This window comes from Molossus molossus, unplaced genomic scaffold (genome assembly GCF_014108415.1).
Source record: "Molossus molossus isolate mMolMol1 unplaced genomic scaffold, mMolMol1.p scaffold_m16_p_21, whole genome shotgun sequence".
Classification (NCBI taxonomy): domain Eukaryota; kingdom Metazoa; phylum Chordata; class Mammalia; order Chiroptera; family Molossidae; genus Molossus; species Molossus molossus.
In genome coordinates this window covers 35,321,517-35,349,456 of record NW_023425357.1, presented here as the reverse complement: position 1 = coordinate 35,349,456, position 27,940 = coordinate 35,321,517, and the positions used below count along the sequence as shown (strand labels likewise).

Sequence of the window (27,940 nt, the reverse complement as noted above, 5' to 3'; positions counted from 1 at the left end):
ATTTACCCCAAGGAAGTTAGTAAGCGAGGATCGGGTAGCAGTGCAGAAGAGGCATTTCAGGCCTAATGGCGACTGTGGAAGCAAGCAGCAGCGATGGGAAAGGGCAAGGGGTGGAAACCCCCGTCACCTATTACCGTTTGGAGGAGGTAGCGAAGCGCAACACCTTGAAGGAGATGTGGCTCGTGATCCACGGACGAATCTACGATATCACCCGCTTCCTTAACGAGGTGGGGCTCGGGAGGTGGGCGGCCCCTTGAAGCTGCTGGGCCGAGGGGTGGTCAGGCCCGGAAAGGCTGCTGGGGCTGTGTGTAGAAGGGAAATGACATCTATCTGAGGGCGAGAACGCGAACGAAAGGAGCCGCAACACTCCTAGAGGGCAACGGGGCGGCGTGGAGGGATTATATATGCATGCATTTCCAGCCGGCACTAAATTCTGGTGCCTTAAGTAATATCGTGCATTACTTATCATGTATCGAGCACTTACTCTGTGCTAGGCTAACTTCTAAGTCATTAGGATCCCCATTTTACGGATAGGACCACCGAGTCGCAGACTGAGAACTCTCCAGGTTACACACTTAACATCCGAGAGCCACTTGAACCTGGTTTTGAAAAGCTCCAAACCTCTGCTGTTTCCAGTCTGCCTTCTGAAGTGATACCATTTTTGTTTTTCCTTTTCTTGATAAAAAGCTGAGATTCATTCCCTCCTCCAGTATGTTGTGTTTATTTTTTTCTAATTTGAGTTCTTGAGGCCAGAGGGTCAACACTTGACCTTTTTTGGCCATTGACTCAGGTTCTGTTATTCTTTTAAATCTTCAAGTTGTTCTGTTAGATATTACTCAAGTTCTCTTTGAGACCAGGGTACAACTGAGTGATTTTTTTTTCTTCTCAATTTAAGGGAACAGGAGAGGCATTTAATTTGTTTAAACTAACTTTATTGAGGTGTAATTTGCATTCAATGAAGTGTGCCCACTTAACGTACAGTTTGATGAGTTTTGACAATATATTCACCCACGTGATCACAATCTCAGTTACGCATTTCCGCCACTCCAACAAGTTCCCTCTTGCTCATTTGTAGCAGCCATTCTCCCTATCCCCACTCCCTGAAGCTTTGACATGTTTTTTATAAGTATTTATTATATATTATATATTGGTGTATACCATTTTATTTTGAGTAATTAATAATCTTTTGATTAACTCCTTGGAAATTCTTGCATAATATAACTTGATTGCAATTGAGAAAAAAGTTCCTTTCTAATAGTTCTTTCTCTGAAGCAAATACATAGTAAAAAATTTTTTTCTATTAATTTGGGGCCTAGGGGGAAAATCTCTACATCCTGATTCATAAAAACTTTAAAAACGTATAATTTCCCCAGAAGCACGTTGTTTTGTTAACCCTCACCCGAGGATATTTTTTCATTGATTTTTAGATAGGGTAAAAGGATTGGGGGTAGGGGGAGAGACACATAGATTGGTTGCCTCCCAAATGTGCCACAACCAGGGCCAAGAATCCAACCTGTAACCCAGGTACGTGCCCTTGACTGGGAATCGAACCTGCGACCCTTTGTTCTGAGGGCTGATGCTCTAACCGCTGAGGCAAACTGGCCAAGGCAGGATGTTGTTTTAATAAATCTTCCTAGTGGTCAATAAGTTAACATCATAAAGTTTATTAACTCCTTGCATTTGTATGGTATATGCATTTTATGCTTTTAAAAGTACTTTCCCATTATTTCATCCTCAAAATAACTAGTTGAGAGTGCCTTGGATAGTAGTGATCCTTTTTTTTAAAACGGGTACAAGAAACAGGTTCAGAAAGATTTTGGTCATACAGGTGATTGGTGGCAAAGTCTGGTTTAGATAGATCATGTCTACATGGATTTCTTCAGATTTAGATTTCTCTTGTCTGCCTGGTATTATTTCAAAATTCTAGCCTTAGCTATGTCCTTTGGTGTACGCCTTCTAATACGTTTCACTTGTGGGTTGGCAGCATGTTAAAGCATACTTCATAATGGGTAGGTAACAATGTTTTTCATTTGTGGTTTTATTTTTCCCAAATTTCTCAGGAATACTCTATTCCTGAGGAATACTGAATTCTTGTAGGGGACATTAATTCAGTCTACAGTAGTAGTTGCTAACCTGGTTTACTACACGCTGGTGGAGCCAGAGACATCACAAGTATGCCAAGGCTTCCCTTAAAACTTGAGCTGCAGATCTTTACCTGCAGTTAGCCATTTTACTTACCTGTTCTGTAGTCTCTACCCCTGTTTTCTTGTTCATCCCAAGCCTATTCATTCATTCACTTACTCATTCACATATTTATCAAGTGTGTGCTATGTGTCAGATACTGTTCTAGGTGCTGAAGATACAGCAGTGGATAATTAAACACATGCCCTAGTGGAGATTAAAATCTGTGGGAAGTGGACAATAATCAGAGTAAATAACTCAAATACATGCCATGTTAGATAAGAAGTGCTAAGAAGAAAAATAAAGCAGAGAAGAGGGCTATGGGTGTGTATTGGGATGAGGGGATGAGGATGATGGTTGAAATTTTAGGTATGCTGGCCAGAGATGGCTTTAGTAAGATGACTTGAGTAAAGGCCAGGAGAAGTTAAAAGAGCTAGCCATGTGGATATCTGCAGGAGGAGCATTCCTGGCAGAGAGCAAGTTCAAAGGCCTTGTGGTAAGAATATGTGTGGTGTGTTTGAGTAACAGTGTGGAAGGTCATAGTGGCTGGATAGAATAGATGAGGTCATCATGGTCAGGGGTTAGCAGATCAAATTCTAAAACAAACTTTGCAGGTTTTAGAAAGGATTTTGACTTGTTTTGAGGAGGGAATCCACAGTGGAGTAGAGGAGTGACATGATGTGACTTAATGGTTTAATAGTATCACTCTGACTATACTGTTGAAAAGAGACTGAAGGAGGACAAGGGTGGGATTGAGGAGCCCAGTTTAGTAAGGAGGCTGGGCAAGAGATGGTCCAGGGTGGTGAGATGTGTCAGATTTTGGATGTGTTGTGATGATAGACCCAGTAGGATTTAATAACACATTGGAGCTCGGCCAGTGTGGCTCGGTTGATTGAGCATCGTCCCATGGCCTGGGAGGTCCTGGTTCGATTCCCTGGTTCAAGCCTAGGTTGCAGGCTCGATCCCCAGTAGGGGGTGTGCAGGTGGCAGCTGATCCATGTTTCTCTCTCCAAAAAAATCAATACAAACATATTTTAAAAGTAATAATAATGCATTGGATTTAAGGAGTGAGAGAAAAAAAGAATCAAGGATGACACCAAAGATTTTGGCCTAAAGGTCTGGAAGAATAAGGTTTCTATTAGATGAGATGGGGAAGACTTAAGGAGTTAGGTCTGTTTTACAGCCAACTTCTTTCACATTTTAAATATAATTTGGAAGGATTGGGAATGTGATGTAGGGAGATTAGAACAGGTATCTTTTTTCTAGAACTATTGTTTGTATATCCTTCCAGGGTTTTGTTTTGCATGTGTAAGCACAAGTGAACATAACCCCTCCTACTTCTTTCTTTTCTTTTTTTTTACACAGAAGGTGGTACACACTGTACACACTGGTCTGTGCCTTGCTTGTGTACTTAACTGTACATATCAGGAATCTTTCCACATCGATACCTGGAATACTTCTGATTCTTCATAGAACTTGTTGTATGGATCATAATTTATTTAAGCAGTCTCCTATTGATAAACATTTAGGTTGTTAGTAATATTTTGTTATGTAGGTTTTTCTGCCCCCCAAGTGAACTCTATTGAGAGCCAATGTATGTACAATAAAATGTACAGATTTTATATGTAAAGTTCACTGAGTTTTGACAGAAATCTTGCCTGTGTAATCACCATCACAGTCAATGCATAGAACATTTCTACAATCTTTGCCCTCATATAACCATTGATTTGACTTCAAATACTAGAAAACTATGCACTCTTTTGTGTCTAGTGTCTTTTGTTTAATAGATCTGTGAGATTCATTTGTGTTTTTTCTATGTATCAGCAATTTGTTTCTACTTATTGCTTTTTATTTCATTGTATGATATTCTAAAGTTTGTTTATTGACCTGTTGATTGACATTTGGGTCGTTTCCATTTTTTTGGCAATTCTGAATAAAGCTGCTATGAACTTTCATGTACAAATCTTTGTGTGGACATGTTTTCATTCCTCTTGGGTAAATATCTAAAGTGAGATTGCTGGGTCATATGTTTTGGTTGCTTTTTGTTTTGTTTTTTAACTTTTTAAGCAACTATCAGGTCTTTCCCCAAAATGGCTACATAATTTTACACTCACACCAGCAATTTATGAATTTTCCAGTTTCTCCACATCATAATTAACACGTGGTATTTGTCATTTTACTTTTAGTCATTCTGGTGATGCCGGTGGGTGTTTACTGGCATATAATTATGGTTTTAATTGCATTTCACTGATGACTAATGATGTTAAGGGCTGAATGACCATTTGTATGTCTTCTTGTAAGGTGTCCACTCTTGCCCATTTTTTAATTGTGTTGTTTGTTTTCTTATTGAATTGAAAGTGTTCTTTATATATTCTAGATATAAGTCCTTTCAGAATATGTATTGTGAATATATTATCCCAGTCTGTATTTTGTCTTTTCCATTTTCAAAAGTGTCTTTCGAAGAAAATTTTGGCGAATGTATATATGAAATAGAATTCTAAAGGCTGGTTGCTGACTTTGGGGTTTATGTCTGGTTCATTTTCCTACTTTACCACTTAATAGTTGTGTGACCTTGGGCAAATAAGCTCTATGAATGCCTCTCCCCTCTGTAAAAGGGAGATAATAGTACCTAGTCCACAGGGTTGTTTTGGGACAGTTAATTTAGATAATGCATATAAAGACTTATCATGGTACTTGGTATAAAGAGCTCAGTAAGTGTTAGTGGTTATTTATTTATTTTTATCCTCACCCGAGGACATTTTTGCATTTTTTGTTCAGATAGAGTGGGAGGGAGAGAAAGAAACAGAGAGAGAGAAAGAGAAACATCAATGTGAAAGGGACACATTGAGTGGCTGCCACCCGCACGACCAACCAGGGCTGGGGACAAACTGCAACCAAGGTACACGCCCTTAGCGGGAACCGAACCCAGGTCTCTGGACCACAGGTCGACGCTCTAACCACTGAACCAAACCGGCCAGGGCATTAGTGGTTATTTTTTATTAATAATACACTATGTTTTCTTGCAGCATCTTTTGAGTGCTTACTAAGTAGCAGATGCTGTGAAGATTTAAAGGTGAATTAGCTGCCTTGGACTTGCAGGGAGGATGAGGTCTGTGCACAAGTAGTTGTTGTGCAAGGTAGAACATGGGCTTGCCTTCAGTAAGACTGAAAATGCAGGTTCTTTTTGATGCAACCCTAGAATAACTCCTGAAAGCTTCAGAGTTTGACTAATAACAATTCTTACTGGATTTCTCCAAGGCTGGTCAGAAGAAAGTGCACTTTTACCTATTGTGTGAAACTAGCAAACCTGTAGAAAGAATGCTGTCTTTCCTTGAGCAGGCCCAAGTGGTCAGTCCTAGGGAAGGCTAGGAATAAGATGAGGTGAAATTTAACCTCCAGCACTGTCCAGGTGAGAAGCCCTGATCAACAAGTTGAGTTTTACTTATTTATTAATTTTGTATGTGGACATGGATGAACATGTACCAGAGAGGGAGAGAGGGAAGGAGGGAGGGAAAGTGGGCAGAGTGCTCCCTTGATCTCACTGTGTTTCAGGTGCCACTCTACATTCTGGAGTACAGCCATTAATAAGACAACTGTGGTCTCTGTTTTTATGGAGTCTAGTGGGGGAAGAAAGACATTAAATCAATAATTGTAATTGTGATAAATAAATACCATGATGGTGTGTAAAGAATTATGAAAATCGCCCTGGCCAGTTTGGCTCAGTGGTTAGAGGCGTCAACCTGACGTCCGGAGAGACCCGGGTTCGGTTCCCGCTAAAGGCGTGTACTTCGGTTGTAAGTTTGTCCCCGGCCCTGGTTGGTCGTGCGGGTGGCAGCCACTCGATGTGTCCCTTCACGTCGATGTTTCTCTCTCTCTCTCCCTTTCTCTCCCTCCCTCCAACTCTATCTGTACAAAAAAAAAAGAATTATGAAAATCTATAGCAGAGGGACCTGATCTGGTGGGGTTAAAGGTGTCAAGTTATGTTTGGACTTGCAGATGTGAACTTCAGACCTTGGGCAGTGGTGACTTTGTGTAGGTGACACCCCTAACTAGACTTTCTAATCCAAAGGCAAATACCTATGAACCTGCACCATTTCTTCCTGTTCCCCACCAAGGTTTATCATCTTTCTCTGCCCTGTCAGACTTTTTTAGGAAGTGGTTTTTGTCCTCTCCAAAATTTTAACCTCTATATCTTATTTTGATGAGGTATTCTGCTAATCTGGCCAAAGGTCCTTCTTTTCGTCGTCACCTGGCCTAATTTTGCAGCCTCCGTAATCTTACTTAATGTTTCTAGATTGCATTTTCCGAGTCAGGTGGTCTTTAGTTTATTCCTGTTGTCACATTTTTATTACATCAGTATGGCATTTCCACCCACAGAGAATTTTTTTCCAACGAGATTTTTTTTCAGCAACTGTTTGTCATTCTTCACCTTCTCCTCTTTTCTGTCCATCTATCCCCTATCCTTTCTGTAGAATTAATAATGAAGTGTTATTTTCTGTTAGTAATCTGTCCTCTTTCTTTTCTATATTAAAACATAAGTTTTCGGTCCTCTTTTCAGTAATACTTAGTACAGTAAATGAAAAGGAAAATGCCAAAATGCTTCCCCTGCTCCATATCACATATTCTTTGGACAGTTTAACTAACTAGAATCCTTCACAAGAGGATATTACACAATTTCCTTTGTGTTTGTTAAGTATTTCACTTGATTATTGCTTGGCTGAGATAGCAATGAATTAATCACAGTCATTGTTTCATCTTTTCTGACAGGTTATGGTCTTTGTTGCAATATCATTTATTTGGAACATTTTTTATTTGTAGTATTGTATAATAGCTTACATTATATAAACTGAGGCAAGATCCATTGGTCTCAAAACAAACGCTATTCAGGTCAAAAGCATATTTTTTGCAAATTCATAATGAATTATATTCATTAAAAGCAAAGCAGGTCCTAGAGAAAAATGGGAAATATGTTCTGCCTTATATTAGGTTTATTTATTAAAAATAAGGAGGAATTTATTATTGTCTAGTAGATTTGAATAGTATAGGCAACCAATCTAGATTACTGAGGATAACCCCAAATTCCTTCGGTCTTATTTGTTTTGTTTTACTGTGATTCAGACAAAAGCACATTTTTAGCTTATACTCATTATAGGCATGTAAACCTAGCTTTATTCTTTTATATTTATAATGTAAAATTTGCCATTTAACTACTGTTAACTGTACAATTCAGTGGCATTAATTACATTCACAATGTTGTATAATCAACACCACTATCTAGTTCTGAAACTTCATCATCCCAAACAGAAGAGTCTGTATCTACTAAGTAATAACTCCCCCTTCCTTGTTTTCCCCAAACCCCCTGATAACCTCTGATCTACTTCGTGTGTTTATGAATTTGTCTATTCTAGGTAACTCATTTAAGCGGAATCATACAATATTTGTCTTTTTGTGTCTGGCTTTTTTTCACTTAGCATAATGTGTTTGTTTAAAGTCTTTTTTTGTAAAATATAAATAACATAAATTTTACTGTTTTAACCATTTTTGTGTATAGTTCAGTGGCATTACAACAAGTACCTTTACATTGTTGTGCGACCATCACCACCATCCATCTCCAGAACTTTTCATCTTCCCAAACTGGAACTCTGTACCCATTAAACACTAACTCCTCATTGCCTCTCAATTTATTCATACTCTGCTTATAGACATTGGGTTATTTCAAGTTTAGGGTCATAATGAATAATGTTGCTATGATCATTTGTGTGTGTGTTTGTGTGTGCCCGCGTGCGCATGTGTGTATAAGTACATATATCTGTACACATTTCTCTTGGGTATATACTTAGAAATTCCTTTGATTTTTTTTTTTTTAATTCAAAATTTATTAAGGTAATTGTAGATTCACATCAGTTGTAAGAAATAATAGAGAAATCCATTGTCCTTTTTTTTTTTCCCTCGCCCAAGGACATTTTTCCATCCTTTTGTTCAGATAGAATGGGAGGGAGAGAGAGAATCATCAAAGTGAAAGGGACACATCGAGTGACTCTCTCCCGCACAACCCAACCAGGGCTGGGGACAAACTACAACCGAGTCATGCGCCCCTAGCGGGAACCGAAGCCGAGTCTCTCTGGACCGCAGGCCGATGCTCTAACAGCTGAGCCAAACCGGCCAGGGCCAGCCATTGTACTTTTTACCTGTTTTCCCCAGTGGTGATATTTTGCAAAATTAGTACAATATCACAACAAGGATATTGACATTGATATAATCTTTTTTAAAAAATCCATAGATCTTATTCTTATGTCCCAGTTTTACTTTTTACATTTGCTTTGTCTTTTAAAGAGATGGTTTAGCCCTGGCCGGTTTGGCCCAGCGGTTAGAGAATCGGCCTGCGGTCCAGAGAGACCCGGGTTCGGTTCCCGCTAAGGGCGTGTACCTCGGTTGCAGTTTGTCCCCGGCCCTGGTTGGTCATGCGAGTGGCAGCCACTCGATGTGTCCCTTTCACGTCGATGTTTCTCTCTCTCTTCCTCTCTCTCCCTTCCAATGTATCTGAACAAAAAAAATGGAAAAATGTTCTCGGGTGAGGATAAAAAACAAAAAAGAGATGGTTTAATTTGTAGAGTCTAGAGTCATTTGTTTTTTATTATGGTTCTCAATATGCAAATTACATCTACCTCTTGCACAGAAATGGCACCCTGCCACTTCCCTGGAACATTTATTTAATCCAGACAGAATTACTTCTGGGCAACCCTTATCTATATATCTACCATCAATTGCCCTTTCTCCCTTGTTATAATGATACATAAACTCTCTTATCCAGAATAACTAGGTCTTTAGTTCAATTGAGTGGCCATATACAGTATAGAACCATTGATTTTTTTTTCAGTGTATTAAAAAAAATTGTTTTTTTGCTTTTATTGATTTTAGAGAGAGAGGAAGGGAGAGGGAGATAGAAATATCGATGAAAGAGAACATCGACTGGCTGCCTCCTGCATGCCCCTCACTGGGAACTGGGCCCACAACCTGGGCATGTGCCCTGACTGGTATTCGAACTGGCGACCTCTTGGTATATTGGTCGATGCTCAACCACTGAGCCACACCAGCCGGGCTCAGTGTATTTGATATATTCTGAACTCCATATCAAGAACCTCTCATTGTTTAAGCCATCTTCAGTCATCTTGAAAGTACTTGAGAACCCAGTAGTATATCAGGGTCACCAATTTTCCCTGGACAGTATTAAGAGATATAGAAGGTTTGCAGAGTCTGCCCTGTCCCTGAGTAGTCACTCTGAGAAATAGTTTATTTGAATAAAATTTTGACACATTTGTTCATGTCATTCTGTAGTCTCAAAATGAACAATACAGGGAGATTTGTTTTGCTCACCCATAGTTGCTAAATTTTCATTAATGAGCCCTGGCCGGTTTGGCTCAGCGGTTAGAGCGTCGGCCTGCGGTCCTGAGAGACCCGGGTTCGGTTCCCGCTAAGGGCATGTACCTCGGTTGCAGTTTGTCCCCGGCCCTGGCTGGTCGTGCGGGTGGCAGCCACTTGATGTGTCCCTTTCATGTCGATGTTTCTCTCTCTGTCTCTCTCTCCCTCTCACTCTAACTGAACAAAACAAAACAAAACAAAAAAACAAGTAAATTTTCATTAATGAAAATTACTTTTGTAGAGGAACTTATACAAATACCAGCTACATACATTTTACGGGGGGTTTGCATTCCAAGAAAACGAGTTTACTGCAGTTAGAACTCGGGCTGATTGCACATGGTCATTAGTTATAATTGAACATGTTTCTTCCAAAGATTGCATTTTTGCCAAGTTTTTATAGATTACCATTAACTTGAGTTCTCCTCTTTCTCTGCCTTTCATTTCTACACTCACCGTAAAGAAATGTTAAAGCATTAAAAGAATAGCCCTTTCCCTATATGCCACCCAGCACACAATCCTCATTTCCTCTCGTTTCAAACATAAAGGGGAGTCAGGCTCAGATAAGAAGGATCCTTGCTGCATGCCCACCGGCTCATGCATTCTTTTTTGTTGTTGTTTTGAGAGGCTCAAGCTCCAACAAAAATTACAAGTTCCCAGCAGAGCTACTCCCTGCTTGGTCTTACAAAAAAAAAAAAAAAAATAGAGATCTGTAATTCCTTTTTGAACATTCTTTTGAAGTGGAGGTCTTTGACCATGAGCTTCTCTTTGACATAATTGAGTGCCCACTGGTGATCCATTAGCTCCATAATTTATCACTTTGTCTTGAAAGCTTTGGTGGTGTCTGTAGGCATCATGGCTGCTCCAGTCATTGCTTTTGCATCTTTTCTGATTGGCCATTGGCATCTTGGCCCAGAATCAGAGAGAGTAAATGTCCAAATACACAGCAGAATTACCAGGATGGGGTTAATGTGAGTAGTTTGGTTCCTTGCTCTAAGTATAAGCTTAAAACAGGGTCAGTGGATGCCCTGACTGGTGTGGCTCAGTTGGTTGAGCATCGTCCTGTGCACCAAGAGGTCTTGTCAGGACACATGCCCGGGTTGCGGGCTTGATCCCCAGTATAGGGTGTGCAGGAGGCAGCTGGTCAGTGTTTCTCTCCCTCTCCCATCCTCTCTAAAAATCAATAAAAAACATATTTAAAAAAATAGGGTCATTGGAAATACAACTTTGGTTGTGACAAAGCTTGAGAGTGTCATGTTGATCCATGCACCAATGAGAATCATGGGGAGGACATTTGTTAATTCCCTTTCATTATGTCAGTGGGCATAATGGGATCACTCATAGAAGAGGGAGGTGCTATTTCTCCTTTATTTTTAATTTTTTGAAAAACCTACCCTGGGTTGTTGAAGTAATTTTCATGTGAAGAAGTACTGGTTGGGAATATAATTTCCATTTTACCTGCTTGTACTTCTAATCAGGACTTAACTGTTAGATACCTGCTTCTGGGTGAGCTTCTTGTCTCTCAGCAGCAGTATGAACACATAGTGGTGGATCATTCCCACAAAGGTGATCATAAAGATGGACAGGACCACCCAGAGACCGATGCTGGAGTAGAGGAGCAGCTCCCGCCCACAATTCTCACTGAGAGCCAGCTAGGCCAGGGCCCTAGGGCTTCTTCTCCCTGGTGAGCTGGGCTTCTTTTCTTCTCAGGGCCTTCTACCCCTCAGCCTGGGCATTATCTTGGCCCAGGATAGGCCTGGGCTCGAGCCTAGTGCACTTCCTCAAGCTGGAATGCCATTTTCATCGCAAACAAGTGCATCTGAAGTTTAGAATTCTAAAACAGAAACCAAAGTTTCCTTGAAATCTTTGCATGTTCCAAACCATCTATATTAAGACCACATTTTGGAGTGTAGGGGTTTTAAATGTAGGGTTTTTTTTTGAGACTACTATGACCTCCTTGCCTCAGTGAAAAAAAAAAAATAGACTAAAACATACATACAGCCCTGGCCAGTTTTGCTCAGTGGTTAGAGCGTTGGCCTGCAGTCCAGAGAGACCAGGGTTCGGTTCCCACTAAGTGTACCTCAGTTGCAGTTTGTCCCCGGCCCTGGTTGGGTCATGTGGGTGACAGCCACTCGATGTGTCCCTTTCACCTTCTCTCTCTCTTCCTCTCTCTCCCTCCTGCTCTGTCTGAACAAAAAAATGAGAAAAATGTCCTCGGGTGAGGATTTAAAAAAAAAGGAACTACTTAGAAGTATTACTGGATAGTTCAAACATACAAATTTAGATATGTCAAATAATCGAAATTTTAAATTTGCTAGTTGTAAGTAAATGTTTATGCGTATTTAGGTCAGGGGTTGTGGCGAATGTAACTTAAAGATTACTTATTTTCTGAGTAGATAATACTTGGTAAAACAATTTCAAAAGGATGTGTAGTTTACAGTCTTTCTCCCACCCTGTTTCCCATCTACCACGTTTTTATCAGTTTCCAGGGAGATTTTATGCATATACACACATATATATTTATCTGCTTTTTAAAACCACAGATGACTGCCCTGGCTGTTTTGCTCAGTGGTTAGAGTGTTGGCCCAAGGACCAGTGTCTCGGGTTTGATTCCAGTCAAGGGCACCTCAGTTGCCGCCCCCAGCCTTGGTCAGGGTCATGTGGAAGGCAGCCAGTTGAAGTGTCTCTCTCATGTCGATGTTTCTCTCTCCCCCTCCCACTCTATCTGAAGAATAAAAGGAAAAAAAAAAATCCTGGGGTGAGGATTAAAAATAAAATAAAATAAAATCACAGATGATAGCATATTACAGTCATCCCTCACCACTTCGCACTTCGACTTTCGCGGCTTCACTCTGTCGTGGTTTTTTCAAACACTATACTATACTTAAAAAAAACCGCGAGAGGGTGAAGCTGTGAAAGTCGAAGCACGAAGTGGCGAGGGACGAGTGTATATAAATAAAGAATCCTACTTTGCGGAAATTCATTGATCACAGTAGAGTCTGGAACTGATGAACCGTGACTGTATACAAACTGCACCTCTCTTCTTGAGTACCAAGTATTTCATATGCTTATCAAATTTAATACAATAGTAATTTAGATAGGTACTCATTATTTTCATTTTAGAAATAAAGAAACAAAGGTATCTAAATTTCTTAATTTGTCCTGGGTAGTGATATACCTTGTAAGTTATTGATAGAATCTACTTCCTAGGTATAGAGGTAGTTATGTAGGTACTACTTATTTATTTATTTACCTTTTGTTTTGAAACCATTTCAAACTTACAGAAAAGTTGCAAGAAATAGAATAAAGGATTTTATGTATTCGTTGCCCAGTCTCCTTTCGAGTTTCTATAGCTATATGTTCCCACTTGTTTTGTCTCTCTAGCTCCTTCAGTCTGGAACAGTTATTCAGTCTTTCCTTAGCTTTCATGACCTTGATATATTTGGAGATCAAAGGTCTGTCATTTTGTTAGACTATCAATTGGTTATTGTCCTAGGTTTCCTCACAAGTATACCCATATTGTGCATTTTTGGCAAAAATATCACAGAAGTTTTGTTGTGTTCTTCCCATTGCATCCTATCAGGTAGCATACATTGTTGAATGGTTCCATTACTCCTATTAACGGGAGAGAAGAGTGGGAGGGGAAAGTGACTTCTGTTGGTTTGCTTTGCAGAGAGCCCTCTGTTCAGTAAATATCTTTCCCTCGTAGCATCCTGGTGGAGAAGAGGTTTTGCTGGAACAAGCTGGTGCAGATGCGAGTGAAAGCTTTGAAGATGTAGGCCACTCCTCTGATGCCAGAGAAATGCTAAAGCAGTACTATATTGGTGATGTGCATCCGGTAAGAACCAACTGAGCTAGGAGTGCCTATGGAGAGGAAAGCTCCCGAACGGCCACAGAGCAATGGGAATTCATTCCACCCAGCCATCAGGCTAAATTTTCTCCAAAATCAGCTGGCCTTATTGTGCTACGATATAGCATCTTGTTTGTAAAACAGCCATGTAGTATCTCTGGAAAGCTAAGGAAACTGATTTTGGATATTTTTTGTTAATTGATTGGTTGATTTTTGTAATGCAGTTAACAGCATCTCCACTTAAAATAGTGGTTTGGTTACTGTTGCAAATTCCTTTCTGAAGTGGTAACTGTGGACTTTTTAAACCATACCATTCTAACAAGAGACCTTATGCTCAAAGTCGGGTATGGAGTGAGGGGAAAATACCCTTCTGCAGATCCTGATGTCTCTCAGGAAATTAATTTCTATCAGAATGTAGTCTTGTGTTCCAAGGTTAGAAACAAGCACCTAGGGAGCATTCATTTGGATATATCTTAACATATTATTTGTTTCTATTTTTAAACAGAATGACCTTAAACCTGAAAGTGGTAACAAGGTAAGAAGTCATTTGTTTCTCTTATGTGTTTCAAGTGTTTCTATTTCTATTTACTCATGTAGAATTGCTTTTTTAAAAATCATCTTAACAAGAGAAGTGTTTACTTTTTCCCCAAGCAAAAATCCGATTTTTCAGGAATTTGGACACAGTACCACCTCAGGAAAAAAGAATAGCTGAGTCTTGAACAGTAGGAAATATTTGTTCATGTTTCTGTTTACTTTTTTTAAAAAAAATTGAAACCCTAAAGCCATGCCCTATATGGTTTTGAAAGAAATTAGTTTATGGGTTCAGTTGTAGAAAGGTATTTATTATTCTTACATTAAATAGTACAGGTGATAATAATTGCTTCTGTATTGGAAAAAGAATTGGAAAGTTTATTTTTCTCTCAGAAGTCTTAGAAGTTGTAGACTAAAGTAACTGAATAGAACAGGCCTTTCTTTTCCTATTTCCCAAATTTAATCCTTTTATCATGTAGGCACAAATGGACCTAACCCTTTCCATTTACTCAGTGATACAGCAAAAAAAATGATTAAACATTTGAAACCTTAATATGCACTGCATAATGTACCAGGAAGAAAATATGAAAGCCTTTTTATGCTTCCTACAAGCTGAGTGGTTCATCTCAGTTTTCCTTTATTCCCTCAGTTTTCCTTGATTTCTGTCCATCAAATAACTATTACACTACCCTCTGATTTAAAGGGACAACAGTTTAATAGCTGCCTAGTATATCATGGAAGTGATGCTCCTTCCCCTTTTCCTCCTTCTAGCTTCTTCCCTTTCCTCATTGAGCTGGAATTATTGAACACATTTGGCACAACAATTACAGTTGGCCTAGACACAAGAATTCTTTCAACGCGAGGTTGCTTGACAGTGTCTGCCATCTGTTGCCCTGCGGTCCAGAGTGTGTAAATTAACTCTTAGTCTTACTACACTCTACTACTCTGAACTGTTGAATTGTTTATGAAGGGGGATGAAATGGTTCTTTAAATGCTTTGTGAGCACTGTTGGTTGGTTTGTCCACCCCTCCTAACACATATACTATCCATTCTTTTTTTTTCTTTTCTTTATTGATTTCTAGAGAGAGAGGAAGGGAGAGGGAGAGAGAGAAACATTGATGAGAGAGAACATCGATATGACAGAGACACATCGAGTGGCTGCCACTCACACAACCCCAACCAGGGCTGGGGACAAACCTCAACCAAGGTACATGCCCTTAGCGGGAACCAAACCCAGGTCTCAGGTCCACAGGCCAACGCTCTAACCGCTGAGCCAAACTGGTCAGGGCATCTCGCTCGCTCTCTTTTAATCCTCACCCAAGGATATGTTTTTATTGATTTTAGAGAGAGGAAGGGAGAAAGAGAAAAATATCAATCTGTCGGTTGCCTCCCACATGTGCCCTGAGCATTGATGGAACCTGCAACCTGGGTATGTGCCCTGACCAAGAACCAAACGCACAACCTTTCATATGGAACAATGCTCTAACCAACTGAGCCACGGGCCAGGGCCAAATATTCTTTTAATTACACAAACGAGGATTCAAGAATGGATAGTAGCCCGGCCAGTGTGGCTCAGCATCGACCCATGCACCAAGAGGTCGCCAGTTCAGTTCCCGGTCAGGGCACATGCCCAGGATGTGGGCCAAATCCCTAGTGGGAGGCATGCAGGAGGCGGCCTATTGATGTTCTCTCTCATTGATGTTTCCATCTCCTCCTTTCCTCTCCCTCTCAAATCAATAAAGAAAAAAAAATCCTTGGTTATTTAAAAAAAAAAAAAATGAGAGAGAGAAAATTTCAACTTAGTCTGGTCTTGTTTATTGAACATGTCCAGAAAACATTGCTCTCAGAGGTCAACATTTGATTCAAGGGATAGTCCCATTTGTATAAGAGATGCACCTTGTATCTGGGAGCCATAATTCACTTCTGCATAGCAACCATGAGAGCACCCTTTATATGAAAACAATAGAGGCCCTGGCCTGGTAGCTCAGTTGGTTAGAGCATCAATATGCCAAGGTTGTAGGTTCTATCCCCGGTTAGTGCACATATAAGAATCAACCAATGAATGCAAAAATAAGTAGAGCAACAAATTGATGTTTCTCTCTCTCTCTCTCTTTCTCTCCCCCTTGCTTCCTCTCTAAAATCAATCAATTAAAAAAAACACAATAAAAAATATTTTGGGCCCTGGCTGGTTTTGCTCAGTGGTTAGAGCGTCGGTCTGCGGTCCCGAGAGACCTGGGTTCAGTTCCTGCTAAGGGCACGTTCCTCAGTTGAAGTTTGTCCCCTGCCCTGGTGGGTTGTGCGGGTGGCAGCTACTCGATGTGTCCCTTTCACATCGATGTTTCTCTCTCTCTCTCCCCCTCCCACTCTATCTGAACAAAATATCAAAAAATGTCCTCAGGTAAGGATAAAAAATATATATATATTGGGAATTATAATGTGTAGAAGTCTGTTGTTGTTTTCTTCTTTGGTAGTACAGTATGTAGTTAAGACCATTCCTAGGAATGGAGAGTGGTGATTTTCAAATTCTGCTCCTTGTGCCACCTCTGTTGGAATCCTTTGGCATGTTTTCTGAAATGTGTATTTGCTGAGCTTCCATTATTACTGATTCATCATCTCTGGAGGTAGGACTTGGGAATTTGCATTTAAAGTAACCCAGGTAGGATAAAAAAAAAAATTTTTTTAAAAAGCCCTGGCCAGTTTTGCTCAGCGGTTAGAGCATCGGCCTGCGGTCTGGAGAGACCCGGGTTCGGTTCCCGCTAAGGGCATGTACCTCAGTTGCAGTTTGTCCCTGGCCCTGGTTGGTCGTGCGGGTGGCAGCCACTCGATGTGTCCCTTTCACGTCGATGTTTCTCTCTCTGTCTTCCTCTCTCTCTCCCTCCCACTCTATCTGTACAAAAAAATGGAAAAATGTCCTTGGGTGAGGATAAAAATAAATAAATAAATAAAGTAACCCAGGTAGCCCTGGCTGGTTTTGCTCAGCAGTTAGAGCGTTGGCCTGCGGTTCAGAGAGACCCGGGTTCGGTTTCTGTTAAGGGCACATACCTAGGTTGCAGTTTGTTCCCGGCCCTGGTTGGGTTGTGTGGGTGGCAGCCACTAGATGTATCCCTTTCACGTCGATGTTTCTTTCTCTCTCTCTCTCTCCCCCCCCCCACCCACCCACTCTATCTGAACAAAAAATGGGAAAATGTCCTCAGGTGAGGATAAAAAAAATAATAATAAATTAACCCAGGTAGCCAAGCATCAGACTTTTTGCTGAATGGTATGTTGATCTTTCATTTGGAAACAGGGATCTTCCATTCTCTTTTGGAAAAGCACTATCTGCTTTCTATAGGCCAAGAATTATTAGAGATGTCTCAGTTAAATTAAAACTGTTGAGCCTTTGACTTTTTGTAATAAATACAGAAAAAGAAACCCTTTCAGCTCACCTAATTCCGTAATAATTTAGAAGTCTCCAAATATAGTTTGGCTCCTGCCTGAGTTAAACAATGATTAAAGGCAGTGTTTTCAAGTATCTGTTTTCCTCGTGAATGTTGTACCCAAAGGACAGTCTCCATTAAGTAGAGAGTCTGGCACTTGAGTGTTTCCAGCCGCGCTGTTATACTCAGGCAGATCAGGCAAGCAAAGCCTTTTGGAAAAATTTCAAGACCACCTACATAGGTTGTCATGGGGCTGCAGTTTAACTAGATTTCAGGTCCAGGAAGAAATTCTTGGTCCCTCAGATTTATTTCTTACAGAGGTTTTAAATAGGTACTTCTGTGTCTAGGATGTAGGTGTCTCTTTAAAAATTTTTTCTGTTCTAGTTTAAATATTCACCTTGAAGAATTGGATGTAATGTTAATTTTATTAATACCTTCTTTTGGTTAAGGGTTTCTGAACCTCTATGAATAAGTGATTTTTTTTTAAGCCTGCCTTATGGGACAGTTTTCATTTTCCTTCTCCTTCTTTTCCCTTCCTTTATTTCTCCACTTCTCCCTCAGCTTCATATCTCTTCCCTGCCTGAAATTTCTCCCCTCTCCCTAATAATAAAAGACAACAACAACAAAACACCCAAACATTGCCATTCCAGTGAATGAATCAGGAACCTTTCCCCAGTTTTTTTGAAATTACCTTTCATAATGCCTTTGCTATGTATGACACAGGTAAATAATTAATGGTCACCATTGTTTTCTTTTGAGATTGAGAATGCCTGAGGTTTAAGGCCCTGACAATACTAAAACTGAAAAGCTTAGAAAACAGATCTGGCCTGGCTGGTGTGGCTCAGGGGTTGAGCATTGACCTATGCACCAGGAGGTCCCTGGTTCGAATCCTGGTCAGGGTATGTGCCCGGGTTTTGGGCTCAATCCCCAGTAGGAGGTGAGCAGGAGGCAGCTGATTGATGTTTCTCTCTCACATCGATGTTTCTATCCCTCCTTTTCTTTCTAAAAAAAAAATCAAAAACATTAAAAAGAAAAACAACAAACTAAGGTTGTCTCTATAAAGGCTTAAACATTTTTAAAATTCATTTTTTAACTTAAGTTTAACTTTTGAGATCTAGTAGATTTCACATAATATTAGAAACAATCCATACATTGCATTTAAAGTCAGATACATTTTTTTCTCCCAGATGCTACTTACTTTTGTTATAATACAGTTTTCAATTGTACATATATAGCATATTATCCATACATAACATTCAGTTTACCTTCTCATATGGGAGAGATAACCAAAAAGAATACATTGTTCATATAATGGAGTTAGTTGGTTGCATTATACTAAAAATTGCCTTTTCTTTAATATTCCTATCATACTTACAACCTTATTAAAGTTTGGAATGGAGAGGTAGATGCCCTTTAGATGAGTAGTAATTGCCATTTACCACAGAATTTTGTCAGGTTACTTTGTTTCCTGTTTTTGTCTAACATTTGTATTTTGTAACATAATTTTTTGAAATAAAGCGTAGAATGTAATGGCAAAGTCGTTGTTGAAAGACAAAATACTCTTTGCTGAGGGATCTCAAGGATTAATGTCTTCTCCTTGTAATGTTCTATTTAGAAATTATATATAGTTTTGCAAAACAAGGTGTCAGAAGACAAGGTAACATCCATTTTAAATCAGCCCTCCAATGTTACAACAAATTTTTTTATTTCTTAGGCCCCTGTAGGAATCATTCTATGGGTGTTTTAATTTTTTTCTTCAGTGAATGTCTTATATATTGTATCACAATAAGTTCTTGTGAGAGTTGTGTAGACATTTGTTTTAGAGGATGTTTTTCATCCTTGAATTTTGCCCTTATCCACAAGGAAATATTTTTTTCTGTGACTGGGCTGACTCTAGAGAAATATGCTTTGCAAGACAGTAATTGTTAAACAGTATTCTCATCCAGAAAGAAATTTTAGTACATTGGAGCCTTCATGAGAAGGCTGTCCTTAAGATTTATACCACATGGCTGTGTCATCATTGGGACTATAAAATGTTGAAATCATGTACTTTCAGTACTTAAACTATTTAGATTGTAAGATGAACCTAATACTAAAATGCATAGAGTGATAGCTCATGCCAAAGTCCATTGTACTATAGGGGGGATATCCTCTCTAGTAGGGTTTGAAGCCAAAAGTTCCTGACTTGTTTTTCATAAGTACTGGCCACATAGATACCAACAAGTTCTAAATAAAAAGCTATAAAAACTACCAGACCACCCAGATACTCATTAAATTTGCTGAAGGTGTCCTGTGGCTTAAAATCCACTTCTAATTTTAAATACTTAGAATCCTCTCGGAATAGCAAACACCCAATTGAGGAATTAAAACATAAGTTCCTTATACACCTTATAATATATTTCTTTTTTATTTAAACTGTTAAAGTCTAAATATAAACTATTTAGGCTGAAGGGACACTTATAATGCCCTTTTTGTTTATTTTAATGCATTATAATCATAATTATGGCATATTGTTTCCTACGTTTATGTCCCAGTGACTGAGCACACCATTTTTAAGCTTATGTTCTTCTAACAGGGCTCCATAGTGAAACCATCTCTACTGACCCCCAAGTTCCTTCTCATATATTTGTCAATTATGACATTTGTTTATTATTCTTTTAACAGTATCAAAGAGAATCAGAACTTAATGGTGCCTCTTGGAAGAGTATCTAGAAGAACACACCTTTGTATACCTGGTGTAAGATAGAAAAATCTACGTGTAGTAGTGTTCCTTCAGTCTTCTTAGACACGGGGGAATGGTGTTTCCTTCTCTTCTAACCTCAGAAAGCTGCTTTTGTAGGTTTTGCTAAAATGCCCATGGATCAGAAAACTGTGTTGAGTTCATTGAAGAATTCAAGTTCATCTGGTCTGAGCCTTCAATTTTATAAGTGAGGAGGTTAATTTAGTATTGAGCTTGACGATCTTAGACATAATTTTAGTTATGAGCAGCTTTATAAAAAGGTTACTCAGATATTATGAAATATTTCCTTTTATTTTGCAAAGTTCAGATTTGGTTTGGTTTTTATATATATATTAATATGTATGTTTATTTTATGAGGGAATTAAAGCCTTAATGAGCCTTGAACTTTAGGAACCAGTATAGTTAAACAGTCAGTATTCTGTGCATTTTAAACTAAAATCAGAGTAGACTTAAAGCAGTTTGTTGTTTGGAGGTGTATTCCAAACTCCTTGGAGAATAAAGAAACATGCATATCAAGTACTTGGTAAGGCTTCTGCTAGAACTCTGGATTTGATCTGCTCTCTTGTAACTAAAATCATGAATAGTACTGCAGTTACTACTTTTTATGCCAGAGATCGGGAGCAGTCACTGTTTTCTTGACCAAAAATCTTGCATGTAAATTAAAATGTGGGCAAGAACATAACCAGCCAGATATGCCTGAACACTCAAAGGGATAAGTTAAAGTCAATCATAAACTAGGAATTTTAGTTAAATATCCATTAGATTCAGCACAGAGCTTTGGAGTGGAAATTAGAATTGGGAAACTGTATTGAGAAGGCAGAAGGGTGGGAGTGAAGGAAGGTTTTGTGTTAATAGAACCTTTTTCTTTTTAGTTTTGTAAATTCAAAAATAACTTATTTGGCTTCTTTCCAAACTTGGCTGAGGTACTTGGCTACTAAGAGTAGTGTCTTAAGTAACTCTTTCATTATAGTTGATTAAAAGTGGAGTCACTGTAGTTTGGCATTTACTGGGCTGTTAGTGTCTTTTTAAAAAAAAATATATTTTATATATTTATTTTTTAATCCTCAACCAAGGATATTTTTACATTTATCTTCAGACACAGTGGGAGGGAGGGAGCGAGAAAGAGAAAAACATCGACATGAGAGGGACACATCGACTAGTTGCCTCCCTCACAGAGACAGACTGCAACCAAGGTATGTGCTAGAATCAAACCCAGGACTCCTTGGTCCGCAGGCTGACACTCTAACCACTGAGCCACACTGGCCAGGGCGGGCTGTTAGTGTTTTAAAGAGAAGATATGTTCCCTTTCTTCTCTTTCCTCCAATGTTAGGGCACTTGCTGTTTTTGACGCTAGGGATGGATTGATCTTAGAACAGGCATTGAAGTATGTAGTTAAAAAATATATATTTTTTAATATTTTTATTTTTATATTTTGCTTATTAGAAACGTTTTCAATTTTAGCATTTTATGGTTTGGTTCTCTGTAGTCTCTCTCTTTCGCTCTTTCTTCTCTCGTTTTATTCACTATGTTGTCTAAGGCTCACTCTAATTAGCACATATCCAGGGCTTTTGGTTATAAAAGAGGCTAAAAGCTTTGAAATCTAGAGAATCCATTTATATGAACTATATATAATATATGTGGCTTTTAATGTGATGCAGATTAAACATCATAACCCATATATTACTCCATAGTGCTGTCATGTAAACTTTTCAAATCATCCCAGTAAAATAAATAGTAACTTCACATTTTATGTTTTATAAATCATTGGTATATATGTGGATAAAGCATAAAAGACCATGGACATTTTCTTGATGGAATTCAATTATTCCTTGGCTACTATAGTGGAATATTTTAAAAGTCAACATTATAAATTAATTTGATGCACACACCATCACTGCTACCACCTTCCAAATCTGTTAGACATTTATATATTTGTCAAAGATGGACCTGCAGCATGTTTAATTAGCCCAAGTTGTGCTATTCTAGTAGATATGACCCAGATAACAGTAATCATTAAGATCTCAATGAAGTGTAATAGTATGTTAATGTGGTTTATGTAAAATTTTTTATTAGAAGTTTTACTTGCCTATAGGCTAATTTCTTTCAGGTTTTGGGCATGTGTTCATTTGCATGACAGTGTTTTGCATATATGAAATTAAAATTCATTTCATGGTCTGCTCTAAAGTATTTGGCCAGTATGTAGGGTTTTTGAAATTTCTAAGAGATTACTGAAATGATGGTTAAAAGGAGTTAATATTCTGCGTTCACATCTTGGAGTATTTCTACATATTGGCAAAGATGATATTTTGGGCAGCAGTAACCTATACTACTGGGTTATTGTTCTCTGGCAGTAAGTTAGCAGGTCTTTTGTACTATACAGTTAATTAATAGAAGCAATAACTTCATTTGATATTTACTTAAATTGAATTTTAAAAGTTTAGTAACAGCTTTAGGTATGGAACCATAATCACGGTCTATTTTGGAACATTTTCATCATTCCAAAAAGAAACTTGAAACCATTAGCAGTCATTTTCAGTTTTTCTCCAACTCTTCTTCCCTGGAGTCCTAGGAACCAGTGATCTGCTTTCTGCCTCTAAATTTGTTTATTTTGAACATTTCATACAAATGGACTTATATAATATGTGGTCTTTGTATCTGGCTTCTTTCACTTAGCATGTTTTCAAGGTTCATCTGTACTGTAGCACATATTAGTACTTCATTTCTTTTTATTGCCAAAATTTTGTTTTTAAGGTTATTTCGGTATTTTTTTAAACTCCATTCTTCCTCTTTTCATTGTGAAATAAGCCCTAAGGTCTCTGATCATAATTATTACGATTTCAGAGAGTAAGCCAGTTCATTTCTGTAAGCCACAAAACAATCATCTCCATGTTCTAGACGAGCATTTTATATAGTTAATCTATATATTATAAGACAAGACTTTATTTTAAAATATATTTTCAGAATATGTGAGCTTAGCTACTGCCAGTGGCAAGCCCTGCTGAACCAGGCATATCACTGTGACTGCAAATTGGTCCATTTCAATATAGTTTGTATCAGTAGCATTTTTTTATACCTAAAAAAATGTTTAGGTCATTTCTTTATGCTTTCATTAATGGTTCTTCACTAGGGAATACCAGTATATTATCAGAAATAGAATCCCTGGTACTCCCATCACATATAGATTTGTAGACATCAAACTGCATGAAAGATGAAGTTCTGTTATTAGCTACAGAATTTATATAGTTGTTCAAGGAGATGTTTATACTCTGTGTTAATCTTCTTTCTTTTTGTTTGTCATTTTTGAATATGCATCTTCTTCAGGATCCTTTGAAAAATAACACATGCAAAAGGTTAGTATCTCCTTAATGCACTTCATTATGCTCAACATAATGTCTGGCAAGAGGTTCTTCCATAAATCTACATGTATGGTGTAACTTAAGAGTACAGTTTGACAGCTAATTCATTTTTGGCCAAAATTATTGAAAATTCAGAAGTTCCTTAGCATTAGCAAAATTAATTTTTACAGTTTTAATCATTTTGAGTAATCTGGAAAGTTCATGCCTTGAGTAATTTTTAAATCAAATTGGAATCACACTCAGTAAGAGGCTGGTATGTGTGGACAAGTAACTGCTATTGACTCAAGCCCAGTCTCTGCAGCTCAGCTCAGCCATGCAACTGCCTCTTAAAACTTAATGTCATTTAATTCTCACAATCACTCTGTAAGGTAGGTACTATTATTCATTTAATAGAAGCAAAAAATTATGTATTGCAGTCATATTCAGGAATTTGGGTTTTCTCAAAAGCTTACTTACTTTGCAGTAATATCAGTAATATAGCTCTGAAAAATATAAATTTGCCATTCCTTAAGTGCTTCTACTTGACATGACTGTGAATCCTTGGCTTGTAAAAAACTTTTATAGAGATTATATAGAGCTATCTGTTTTATCTTTCTGAGGTTCCCACTTAAAGCATTTCAGAGAAAGGGAGAAAATGTATCTTTTCTCCTCATAAAAGTATCATGTCTTTTTTATTTGAGGTGGTGGACAGAGTATTAGAAAAGTGCTAACTGAAAGGAAACAGTAAATCAGCTTCCTTAATATTAAGGACTTAGGCTTAATAAACAATTGAAAATATAAGCCATAAACTTGCAATAGACTTATGCTACAGATAAAACTGAATAAGAACTATTATGTAGAATACATAAAGAATTCCTACAAATCATTTAAAAAATTTTAGAATACGAGGAAAAGACTTAAGCACCTTACAGAAGAGGAAAGACAAATATAAGCATATGAAAGAAAGTTTTAATTTTGTTTGTCATCAGAGAGGTGCTCATTAAAATAATTGGGTATATTTCACACTTACCAGATGGGCAAAAATTTTAAATTTTAGAAATCAGAGTTGTTTAGTAAGTAGATCTCCAAGATCCTTAGGCCCTCTTAGGGAATATAAATGGGCACAATCACTTTGGAAAACAATTTGGCATTATCTTTTAAATTTGACAATAACTTTTGACCCAGTGATTCCATTTCTAGGGTTGTGCTCAAGAAATTGTGTACACAAGTATACCAGGAAACACATACAGGAATATTCATAACAGCATTATTCAAGAACTTAAAATATGGGAAATAACCCAAATGACCATTCATTATCAAAGTGAATGAATTAATTCTGGTATATTCATACAGTGAAATGCTACAAAGCGATAAAAATAAATGAATCACAACTACATGCAATAACCTGAATGAATTGCCAAGAAGAGAGTTCTGTGTTATTGCCAGGAAGTTATTGTTGAATCTAAATCTCCTTGGTGCAGTATAAATGCATTTTTTCTGGTTCTAGTCTCAGTGGCAGTTAAGTATTACCAAGGATTATGTGAGGATTGGTGGTCAACCATCTTCGGTCTTTTGTACTGAGGAATTTCTCTTCATTATTTTCTCAACAATCTTGCTTTAAAAAACATTTTTTTTTTTTTTTAAACAAAGCTACCTGACTGCTAAACTAAACTTGGCCCAGAGCAGCTTGGTTTTTTTTTAAATCCTCACCCGAGGATATTTTTCCATTTATCTTCAGATAGAGTGGGAGGGAAGGAGAGAGAGGAAGAGAGAAGGAGAGAGAGAGAAACATCAATGTGAGAGAGACACATCAACTGGTTGCCTCCCACACAACTCTGACCAGGGCCAGGGTCAAACTGCAACCAAGGTACATGCCCTTGACCGGAATCGAACCCGAGACTCATTAGGCTGTGGGCCGACACTCTAACTGCTAAGCCAAACCGGCCATGGCCCAGAGCAGCTTTTGCCATACTTTTTTTTTTTTTTGAGTAATAGTATTCTTTTTATTTTACTTTTCAAAAAATGAGTTCCAAGAAATAATGAAATATCATGATTAAGCAACACATGTTAAGAAACAAAAAACCTGCCCAGCCAGTGTGGCTCAGTGGATTGAGTGTCATCCCATGCACCAAGAAGTCACCGGTTTGATTCCTAGTCAGGGCACATGCCTGGGTTGCAGGCTGGATCTCCAGGAGGCTGGATCTCCAGGAGCCGATCTATGTTTCTATCTCTATCTCCCTCTCCCTTCCTCTCTCTCTAAAAAAAAAATTAACACAACAAAAAAACAAACCTTCCTCTGCCATTTGGTAGAAATGTTAGGGAAATTTTGTTTCACCAACTATGGGTCTAAAGGTAAACATTTACTGAGTACTCTAGAAATGGTTGCCACAAGTACCACTATTCCTAGTAGAAATCAACTGTAGTTGTTTGTTGTAATAGGTGCAGTTAAAAATGCAAAGATGAACGGGCCTCATTCCAGCACTGAAAGAATTAAAAATGTATAACCATATCGCAAAGAGTAGCTAATGAGTTGAATCTGCACTGCAGTGCAGCTGAGTTTCTAAAGGAGCTTTCCCTTGGCCGGTATAACAAAATCCCTTTTACTCATTAGGACACATGGTGAACCTGTTAGAAGTGCAGACAAGTTTTTATATTTATACAGTGACTGTGGAATAGCAAACCTCTAAAAACAAAAGGACCACAAGTACCCTGACAACCAAAGGATGACAGACTTACAAAGGGAGAAATATTCAGAGCAAATACGGGCTAGCATAGTCTCTAAATTACACCATTATCGAACTACTAGCTAATCCTTTAAACTGGAAGTAAATCTAAACTCATGTTCATGTGCAGTGCCTATCCAGAGGCAAGTAACAACGAACACACCTTTCCCCCACTTACCATGTTATGCCAGAGTAGCATAAATCAATCAAGTTAGATTCACCTGTAATTGAAAATCAGTAGTTCTAATGTGAGCTTTTGCCGTATTTAAATGTACAAAGTGCTAGGCATGTTTAGGCAAAGAGAATCATTTTTATTATTGAGCCTAAGCTGGTTTTATTGGCTTCAAAACTTTAATACCAAAACTGCATATGTCATAAGTAGACGGGCAGCCAGGTCATTTGGATCATGTAATTTACACCTTCAATCTAGCAGTGCTATTGAGCTCTATTAGAAGAATTATTTTAAGGTGAATGATGACTATTCTGAAACTCCTAAGGAAAATCTCTTATAGGAGTTTTTAAACCAACTGCCATTTATCTAGCTTTATTAGAACTATTAACATGTTCTGTGTGTGTGTGTGTTCATACTTATTAGTGTCCAAACTTAACTAGAGATTACAAGGATGGATTTGGAATCAGCCTGCTTGACTGACTTCACTTTGTGATTTTGGGTGCAAAGCTTGTATTCTTATGTAAAAAATGAGAATAATAGTAGAATCTATTTTGTATTGTTGTGAGGATTAAAATGTAAAAATACATGTGAGGCCGTTATTGCCAATAGTTGTATTAGATGTTGTTAATTCTTCTAAATTTATAATTATATATAAAATAGTGGTTTTTTTCTGTTTAAAAATGTTCATTGTAGAATATGTGAAAAACAAAACATGAAGAACTAGCTGTAATCTCATAACCCAGAAAGAACCATTATATGACTTTGTAAAAAAAAAACGTATGAAGGTGTGTACATATATCTTTTTTATCTTTTTTTGTAGGATACTAGACATTATTTTTAATCTTTTTAAAATTATCATTTAATATTGTTACTCCAGTCCAAATATTTGTTCTTCTCCAACTACTGTGTGATAAAAGCAGTTAAAATTCCCAAAGTAAATTTAAAAAATATTAAAATGTGATTGTTGGAAGATGGTGAACATTTGGTATAAAACATTCATGACTTTATTGCTTTTTCCCTCCAACTTCTAGTTGCTGGTCATGTTGGATTTTCCCCATCATAGGCGCTATTCTCTTAGGTTTCCTGTACCGTTCCTACTACATGTCGGAAAGCAAATCCTCCTGAGGAGGCCTTGTTGAAGCCTGGAAAGCCTATCCACTTGGGAGTGAAAACTACAGACTTGTTTGGAGGCTGCAGCAGTGCCCTGTTCTCAAATCCTTCCAGTTGTGTTCTTCCCGCTTGGAGCCTAGACGGTTGGCTGCGCATCCACCTCAGACCTGAGGACAATGTCCTTTCTCAGAACCTGCTCATTGTTCGATGTCCTTGCCAGTGTTTCCTGTCTTCCCTAGTTTTCACAAGCACCTTCATATTACAAAATTTTCTGTTAATGACTGCAATCCATATGCCCTAGTAACATTGCCCTTTGGTAAAAATGCCTGCTTTCCAATACTTTGAATGCACATTAGACATTCTTAACACAGCAGCATACTCTGGTTTTTGAAGCTTTTCTTTTTCCATTTTTCTTTTAAGTAAATATTATTTTAAAATTCTGCCCTGGCCAGTTTGGCTTAGCAGT

At 38.1% G+C, this 27,940-nt stretch overlaps 1 protein-coding gene and 1 pseudogene across 1 annotated transcript; one reads left to right on the top strand and one right to left on the bottom strand.

Moving 5' to 3' along the window:
• Positions 1-40: 40 nt before the first annotated feature.
• On the top strand, positions 41-27,940 carry LOC118638693 (cytochrome b5 type B). The gene is made up of 5 exons (XM_036274799.1): positions 41-227; positions 13,307-13,435; positions 13,953-13,982; positions 23,456-23,484; positions 27,396-27,940. Exons 1-5 carry the CDS (start codon positions 66-68, stop codon positions 27,487-27,489), a joined length of 444 nt encoding a protein of 147 aa, XP_036130692.1. The 5' UTR covers positions 41-65; the 3' UTR covers positions 27,490-27,940.
• LOC118638757 lies at positions 10,263-13,207 on the bottom strand (annotated as a pseudogene).